The following is a 9,853-nucleotide window of genomic DNA, read 5'->3' on the forward strand; positions in this document are numbered from 1 at the left end:
AGATCTAGATCAGGGTGTCAGCCTTCTACAAGTATTTGAATATATGAATAATGGCAATTAATAGGTACAGTAATGCTGTTTCTTCCAATCCACATTTTAAAAGATATAGAAATATATAAGGGGGGGGGGGATCTTAAATTCATCAAAATGTAATTGACCAGCGATTTTGTAAATACATGTAGCACTTGGAAGTTTTTAACTCGTATGTTTGCATATATAAACATTGATGCAAAAAAAACCCAAAAACAAAGATCTACAATGCATCTTTCACAGTCAATAAATTTTTTCCTGGTGAGTTCATTCATCATTGGTTAATAAACCATTTGTAACTTAAGTGCACAAAACACCAATTAAATTGTTTTATCCCCACTTTCTGTACAAAGTGCCCTGCCAAGGTTCAGTGCTCCGAAGAACCTTATTTCACCAAGATGTTGAAGGCTTTAACTTTAATTGATGAATCTCATTAAAATGTTAATTGCCTGAGATCTAGAAAACTAATGTTTTCACAAGTTATTGATGTATCTTATTAAAATCCAAGCTTGTTCAGATGACCAAGCGGATGAAAAATGTAGACCTCAATCTGCTTACAGGTTACAGGCTGTTTGTCATGTACTATATGCCACCGACTATAACTGTGCAAATACTCCACTGATGACTCAAGAATATTAAGTCACACCCCAACTTCACAAACAGTTAACAAACAGGAAATGGTCACTCTAAAAGTGGGCATATACCAGTAAAAAGAATATATAAATGAAGAAGAACATTCAGAGGAGAGAGAGAACTGGGGATTTACATCCACTCAACACAAAGCAGGTCATTTCAGGACTAACATATGGTTCAATTTTATTTCAATAACTCGCGTGCGTGTAGCGGTCTTCAGCAGTGGGAGGACCTGGAGAAAACCCATGAGGTTGGACAGGCAACCCTACTCCCTGTCACGTACAACCGGGGAATCAAAACCATGCAAGTTGACACAGTGACAGACCTTATGATACAGTGTGCACTTGCTAACCATTCGGCCATCCACCTCCCTTGAACATTCAGACACACAATGATTATTGATGGTGTCATTAAGAGGCATTACCCTTGTTTAAAAAATAATCCTTGTTGACAAACTGGAGAATATTTTATGTATGTGGCATAAAATCTCATATGCATGGTTAACATCATATTAACTTGAAATAAGGACAACAGACAACATGTAAACTATAACATTTTATTGATCAAATATAAAAATATATACAATCTATATATCACAGATATTTAATATAATTACAGCAGGCCCTAGGGCCTTAATCATCCACGTGTGAATATCAATACCAATATCATCAGACCATATTTCCCTGATGAAACCATGAAAGACCAACTTCATTTTAACAATTGTCCTGGCCCAGCAACTTCATTGAAAAACAATTCGAATAAACATTATGCTGGCGACAATTACCTATTAAATTTTGTTGAAATCCTTCAAGCAGTTATGGCGTAGAAGTAGAATAGATGGGCTAAGAAGTAATGATTTAATACCTTTGGGTTGATGGGCTGATTTACTGCAACACAATGAAAATGCATCACTGTTAAAAATGGAGGATAGCAAATCTCACTTACAGTTTAATCTTGTAGTCACTAGAGTGAGGAAGGATCTAACATATAGTAACAATCAGTCGTTCATTAAAGGTTTATATTATTATCTCCTCCATTGCTAGAGACAAACCACCTTACTGATTTTCACTCCTTGTGCTCACGTTTCGCTGTAATGTTATTTCAGTTGCATTACATCTCATCAGCACTTCCAGTCAAATCAATGATGCATTTTGATTGTGTTTCAGTCTACAGGTATTTATAATTCATATGAACCGGTACAATAAATGAACAGTTTAAACTATAGATTTAAGTGACATTTCAGTATTTAAACTGATTGTAAGTTGGAAAATTGTACATTAACATAACTACAGGTACATTTAAGTTATCAATTGAAAATTTCTGAATTAAAACATACAACTGGAAAACAATCTGACATATTACAAACCACAGAATGTTTATTTCATTTCTTATTTAGATATACATGTATACTATAGAACCATTATTAAATCAATATGATAATAAAAATAGATACATTTTAACAATAATAACAACATCATATACTGTATAATAAAATACTGTGGGTTCTCGAGAGATATTCATTTAATTTTCCCTCTTATATTTGGTGTCGGAATCTGGACTATTGGTATTCCGGATGTTTTATGTAAAGTGTTTGTATTTTTCAGAGTCATATGACTCATTTTCCAATAGTCCAGCATCAGTGATTAGATTTAAAATTTTAAAAAAAGAAAATAAATACCAGTTTTAGATTTATTTCTATCAAACCTCTCATACAAGATATTTATTTCTATCAAACATCTCAAACAAGAATGTCAGATTACGTGGGCCGAAATTTTTTAAGAAGAATATTAGGGACTGGTCTATGATAATGGATCTTCATTATTTAACTCCTTAATCTATGAAATAAAATTTAACTATTTTCATTGTTAACGATGCTTATCGTTTGAATCGCTGGAAAAAAAAGGTAGTACTACACAAATTTTTTAATTTATTACAATTCAAATAATTTATTTTTGTCTGGAATCATCTAATGGATTAGAAACAACAGATTCATGAATCATTATAAACAGTGGAACATAAGTAAGAAAATCACACAGGTCTAACTCTTTTAGATGACTTAATTTCTGTCGTACTTGACATTCATGTTCAAAACTAACCCCACCAGCTCGCAACTCTATCATAAGTTGTTCTAGAGGTATAGTAGTAGTTTCTTTATCGACATTGCACTCCCATAATGTCTGAAAATAAAATTTGTACATCATTCAAAACACAAAAGCATACACTATTTTTTAGCAATATTAAATTCATATGGATCAAGATGGTTTAGATATGGTTTATACCATGTGTAAATGAGGCACAAAAGCCATTTGTACAATTAGACAAGGTATGTATGAGAATATTACAGTATATATTATATACATACACTCTAACATCTTTTATTGTAAAGAGAGAGAAATGGGGTTTAACGTCCACTCAACACAAACTAGGTCATTTCGGGACTAACACATGGTTCAATTTTATTTCAATAATTCGCTTGTGCGTAGGGGTCTTTAGCAGTGGGAGGAAACCAGAGGACCCAGAGAAAACCCACGAGGTTGGACAGGCGGCCACCTGGGGAATCGAAACCACATCAGTCTCAATGACAGACCTTAAGATACAGTGCGCACATGCTAACCATTCGCCCATCCAATGCCCCTCTATGGAAAGTGTGGTTACTGGTAGCTCAAAAACACAGACAAGAAATAAATCATATTGGTCGAATACTGCTATGGAGTTGAAAAGTATTCACCTAGTACACTGCTTTACACTTCAATATCTATGGATGAAGATCGGAAAAACTTTAAAATATGACGATTTGACTTATACTCCGCATTATATCTTGTAAAATACAGTAACCTTTGACCATAGGCTTTATATTAACTGGTGACAGAAAGGGATCTTACCTTACACATAAACAATTTCATTTCTAAAGTTTTAAAATCCATGTTTCCTAAAATATTCTTCATCCATGAACTGTAAACAAAAAATACAATAAAACCTGGATGAGGATCTGTAGAACTTATCACCTGGGTGACGATTTTACAGTGTAGTCATGACATGAACCTAACAGCATATCCTCCATTTCAATTCAGACAGAATTCAGGGCAAAACTCTTTCAACAAACTCGACTATTCAACATTGGAAGTAAAAAATTAAAAGTATCAATAGTGACATTCGAGTTGATAGAGGGTGGGTTAATGTCATCGTGTATGGTGATATCTGATATTCAGACACCCAAACATGTGTACACCCATCCCAACAAATCTATTAGTCCTGTAGGTCTATTATTATCATAGTTGTAACAATACATTATATCTGATATAATAAATGAGTCAAATTATCAGTAGATACTTACTCTAATGAAGATATTTTAGTAGATAAAGCTGCTAATATAGAGAATAGTTTAAAATCCGCACCATGTGTAACTTTATAACCAGTCATTTCTATTACCTATAATAAAATACTACTTCTTTTGTCAAATGATAAATCTAGAGCAAACATGTGTACACCCCTCCACCAAATGTTTTAGTCCTTTTAAAGTTGAAAATTTCACACAATAAATCTGACTTACTGAATTGCATGAATTCAGCCAAATAAATAATAAAAGTTTTAATCATACAAACTTTGAATGTAAGTACCCTATAAAGATATTCTTCCTCAGTATATGTTAGTTTATTGTTAATACTACGTAATGCTACCATTGTTTCTGTACAATCTAACCAACCACACTTCTTTTCATCTACCTGAAAATATACCGAAAAACACCAGGACACTGGTTTAACATTTCTTATTCGAATATTTGATTTTTTTAAAGATACATTATGTAAGATTTGGATAAAGAGTTAACTATTCTTGCTATAATAGTTCAACCAGCGGCTGCCAGGCAGGATACACCCACATTTTGCAAGAGATGGATTGAGAACAAGCTAAACAAAAAGTGATTTTTCGTACATTCAAGGGCCATAATTCAGGAATTTACGATCCGATATGCGCAAATATCGAAAGGAATCAAGATCTTTGGGTTATAAACATGCATTTAAGTTTCATCAAAATGAGATAAAAATTGTGACCTCTAGAGTGTCCACAAGCTAAAAACGTGATGTTTCTTACAATCAGGGGCCATAATCTATGAAGTTATGGTCCGATATATGCCAATATCGAAAGGAACCGAGATCTTTGGGAGATAGACCTATATTTTAAGTTGCGTCAAAATCGAACAAAAATTGTGACCTGTAAAGTGTCCACAAACAAATTGTGCGGATGGACAGGGGCGACGAAAATATACGTCCACATGAAAATGTGGGCGTATAAAAATAGATAACATAAAATTGAAAATTTCATTCAAATTATTTTATTCTGAGCCAAGTTATCACTGTCTGTAAATTTGACAAGATGCATGCATTGATTGTTGATCATCATAACCATGGTACTGGTATATTCGAGTCTTAGCCTTGCTTCTCTATTTTTAAATTAAATCATTAAATGGCCAAACCGTTCTAATCTAGTTAATATCTCGAGCAGTGGTGACAAAAAGATTGGTCTAAAGTTTATTTTGTTATATTGAGATACAAAAAGATCAAAAGAAACTATATATCTTTCATTTATGCAAACAACTAACATAGAAAACAATCCAACAGTTCCGAAAAAAACCAGATGACAGTCATTAATTACTTGCAAAAGTATCTTTTATAAAGCACCAAACAATCAAATACTCAATTAGTGAACTTAATCAAGGTAATTAATAAAAATCTCCCTCAAAACATATACAAATCATCAAATTGCTCCTCTTCGCTTAGTTTATGCAAAAATGCTCATCATCAAACTAAGTCAAGACATTCACCACAGTCAGAAGAATAGTTATTGTGTCCAAAAACAAGTGACGGAGTTCCATGAACACATTTTAATAGTCCTCTGCTTTCTTTAAAATGTACAAACTATGGACTTATCTGACCTCTTATGCGTTAATTTGCTTTGTTAAGTGGGTATCTGTTTACATTTAAAACTTTTAGGTGCACAGTCTCTGTGTGCAGCACAGATAAAGCTAATTTTGAGGTGTTTAACAGTTGACAATTTCTATCAAAACTGAAACTAAGATTAGTAATCAAACTGACTATCTTTTCGCATCACTAATTGAAATAACATATCAAATTAACCAAAATTAAAACTTCATTTACTTCAAAATTAAATCTGACTACTTAAACACATGTAATTAAAAATTGTACAAAGTATAATGATCCATTTACTACCAAAGAACGTGCAGAATTTTGCTCTAAAAGTTTTATGGGCAGATTGATGTCACACCATAATATGGTCTGATTCCAAATTGACAGTATAAAATATGACTGAATTCAACTTACAGTATCAAAAACATGTTGAATAATATTTCTGTTTATTTTATCAAATATACAATACTTGGCTAGAAAATCATCTGAAAATAAATCAATATTATATAGAAATAAGATGATATAATATGTTAATATCAATAACTTTATGTTTTATTTTTTTGTAACATATTTATTAAACAGCTGGGTTGTAACATATAAAATATGATTTTTTATTGAATTGAAAAATATGTCAATGAACGAATGACCTCAAACATCATTTCAATACATGTATTTTTATTTACCTCACCATAAAAAATCATATCCTTTCTTTAGTTCTGATATATATATTTTTTTTAAAGATATATGCAATTCTATAATACAAATTGATGGTCTTGGTCATCAAAATTCAATAAAAAAACTGTTAAGAAAAGATAAAAGATGTTGTTTGATTATGGAATATAGTTCAAATGTGAAATAATACTTGTTAGGATATGTTTGTTGAGGTATAGTTACAAAACAAATCAACATTGTTTACATACAGTCATCAAATGAAGCACCATCTTTATCGTCTTCATCAGTAATTCCTTTGGTTGATTTCCGTAATTTTAATTTTTCATACATTTCCATTTGTCGTTTGCGTCGTCTCTCAGCTAATTCGGCTTTTCTTTGTTCATCTCCGTATGAACTGTCTATTTTTTTCATTCCCCATCGTGCCGACTTATTCTCAACTGGCATCAAGTGTTTATTTACAACCATAGATTTCAATGGTTTCTTTTTATCATCTGGAACATCTGGAACATCTGGTATATCTGGTGCTTGTGGTAAACCAGCAGCATCTAATTTTACAGGTGTAATACCCAGATTACTAACCATGCCTACTACTTCATCTTCTCCATAAATCCACGAAGATTGTTTAGTCCTAACTGTCTCCGGTGCTTTAGGTAAACCGTCAACATTTCCATCATTTCTGTTTCTTAAGACCCTGTCTTTCTTTTTTAACGGTGATCGAGGTTTTTTACTCGCAATATTTTCTTCATCTCCTCCATCATACTAGAAATGCAAAATCAATTAGCATCAATATAGTCTAACATTTACATTTTTTCTATACTAATATTTGTGACTGTCGTTTGTCAGTTCAGGGTTGGCGGCAACACTAGGGCTATCCCCAGGCTGAAAATTGGTGTATAGCGGTAGCTTGGACCAGGGAGTAACATGCGCTAGGTGGCATTGGCCCACTGCTTCCTGTTTCAGAGTTACGGCACAACCCGGGTAGCGCTAATATATTCATATATATTTGTGCCATTACTAATCTGATAAGTACAATGAAGTGGATGCCTACAGCTGGCCCTCTTGGATTCAAGCTCATGACTTATAATGTTGGGTTAGGATCCCAAACTTGTATGTGACAAGGAGTGGGGTCGACTGGCCAACCTCGTGGGTTTTCTGTAGGTCCTCTGGTTTCCTGTCACGCGCAAGTGAATTATGGTGTTCTGCTAGTTCTATGTAAAACAAGTTTACCCATGTTAGTGTGCAGTTAGTTGTTTCGTAACTTCTTATTATGTGCTAAAAATAGAACCACTTTCTCCGTGTGAAAAATGACCGGCTGGAAGCCATGGTGTGCACTGTTTGATGTTACACACATAATGATTTGGGAAATCCTAGAAATATTGAACATACCTCTGCTGGAGATCTTGTGCTGAGATCTGTTAGTTCATCACTAATTACACTAATATCATCTTGTATAATTGGGGTAGGTGGACTGGGAGGGGTAGGAAGGGGAGTTAAGTCAACTTTGTCAACTATGTCAACTATATCAACTATGTCAGGTAATGTAACTGGTAGTGGTTGAGGTTTAATAACAACTTCTGAAATAGAGTTTATCAACAATAGAATTGGATGTCTATATATTCTACTCAATATGTCTATGAATTTAATCAAATTATTCTTTATTATGACATTCAGATATAGAAGTGTACAGAATAAATTGGAAAGAATATTATCCATATGTCTTGTGCTATGTCTCGTAGAGCTTATCAGCACATAAGAATAAATATTGATATATTTCAATATACAAATTACAAAATAACAATAAGTGCAGTAACACAAAATAGCCATCAAATCAAACAGATATGTATATTGTAAAATTAATAATAAATAATATTAAAAGCAGAATCTAAAGACAAATGTGAACAATCTTTATTTAGGGACTAATTTAAATCTTATGTCACTACGGCCTACTCTCATATTGAATTCCAACTCTCAAGGGATCTTTTACGTGCACACCAATGAGTACGTACGGGACCTCATTTTTTTGTGCCATCCAAACGACTAGACAGCTGTCCTTGTCAGGTCGTCCGTCCTGCATCATTGACAAGGGGGAACCACGCCAGAAAATCTGGATGAACTTTCGCGGCCAATGCAGGGATCGAACACCCGACCTCCAGGCTAGCCAGCCAGCATCTTACCACCGTGTCCCTCCTTAAGGACTAATATTAATCTTATGCCAGAATATTAAAGTATGTATATAAGTGTTTTTACATGATGACATCACATTAAATTGAATAGGATAGTTTAATATCAAGAAAAGTTTTCTGAACCAAATATACGACTATGCGTACTATAAATTTGCCATGCAGATATACATGATGATATATATGATTATATACAGACAACAGTCAACATTGAGAAACCTTGTTTGGATTTCACACTGCTTCGAGATGATTTATTAGATTTTGTGTAAGATCTTTTCTTCACTAGTTTCACTCCCTTTGAACTATGAGCATCGGCAGAGAAATTAGAAATGGCACTGGTTGGGACAGTGGTAGGTGTAGCATCATTAGTATCATTAGTACTACCTTTAGTATCATTAGTAATACTATTAGTATATTTAATATTACTATTAGTATCATGAATACTACTATTAATATCACTGATACTACTATCACTATCGTTGGTAACTGAATTTTTACTGGTAGTGGTAATTCTTTTTACTTTTCTAGACTGAGGATGGTTTTCTTTAGCTGACATTGTGGTATGCATTTTTGAGCTGACTGACAGAAAATAATTCTTATTATAAATTAATATCTGATTCAAAGGGTAGAAATAAAAATATAATTCAAATAAATCATTTCATAGTTTCTCTCGATGGTTACAGCTTTATGATACAGTGTAAATGATATTCAAATCAAAATCTGAATTTTGTACTTTGTGGTCAAAGGGGAGACAACAAGGGTATGTGGAAGAGTTATCTCCCTTTTAAATTCCTGACATTTCAAACCATTTCGGTTCAGAAAACTCCATTAAATATTCCAGCCAGATTATCATTGAAAACTATGTGAATGAAGACTAAATGTAACTATGTGAATATTATAACTCATATTAGTTGTATAATTAGGGTTTTAGATTGCTGCAAATAAGATATATATTAGGTCATACAAAAAATACACCAGTAAACTGAACAAACATTATTATTTGTACAGCCATTACCCCTTTGATTTTGTATAAATATGACAGAAAGAACATACCTTTCTTGTCTTTTACTGATACTATTGATGTTTTACTAGGCTTTGGTGATTTTATTTCATATTTAGGTGGAGCTGTCCATAATTTTTTTACACTTTTCTTAATGACTTTTTCTTTCTTAATAGTAACTGTAATTACATAAAGATAAAACCTCAAACATACATAAAACTAACTTACAGTTACACTGGGTAAAGTATTTTAAAGAAATGGTTGGCATCACCAATGAATTTCTCAAAACTCCAATTTTCATTTTTCAATCAAACCATTTCTAGTTGTAATCTTAAATCTAATTATGTCAGCAAAAAAAAAAAAAAAAAAAAAGACTCACCTTTGGATTTCTCTGAATAAAAAGAAAATAAAAAAAA

General features: G+C 32.8%; 1 protein-coding gene across 1 annotated transcript; it reads right to left on the bottom strand.

The window, feature by feature from the left end:
- Positions 1-1,205: 1,205 nt before the first annotated feature.
- Positions 1,206-9,824, bottom strand: LOC126810848 (uncharacterized). Its single transcript, XM_050536158.2, has 9 exons — positions 9,817-9,824; positions 9,491-9,616; positions 7,644-7,831; positions 6,506-7,016; positions 6,000-6,070; positions 4,281-4,385; positions 3,998-4,092; positions 3,546-3,615; positions 1,206-2,840 (listed from the first exon to the last, which is right to left on the bottom strand). The coding sequence occupies exons 4-9, from the start codon at positions 6,837-6,839 to the stop codon at positions 2,610-2,612; spliced, it is 906 nt and encodes a 301-aa protein (XP_050392115.2). The 5' UTR covers positions 6,840-7,016; positions 7,644-7,831; positions 9,491-9,616; positions 9,817-9,824; the 3' UTR covers positions 1,206-2,609.
- Between the last annotated feature and the right edge of the window lie 29 nt (positions 9,825-9,853).

The sequence above is a fragment of the Patella vulgata genome, chromosome 2 (assembly GCF_932274485.2).
Source record: "Patella vulgata chromosome 2, xgPatVulg1.2, whole genome shotgun sequence".
NCBI classification, from domain to species: Eukaryota; Metazoa; Mollusca; class Gastropoda; family Patellidae; genus Patella; species Patella vulgata.

Coding starts and splice junctions, on each gene's coding strand:
- LOC126810848 (XM_050536158.2), bottom strand. CDS start 6,839: ATGGTTAGTAATCTGGGTATTACACCTGTAAAATTAGATGCTGCTGGT. Junction 6,071..6,505: donor TGGTGCTTCATTTGATGACT/GTATGTAAACAA, acceptor ATTTATTTTCAG/ATGATTTTCTAGCCAAGTAT. Junction 4,093..4,280: donor AGGAAGAATATCTTTATAGG/GTACTTACATTC, acceptor ATTTTATTATAG/GTAATAGAAATGACTGGTTA.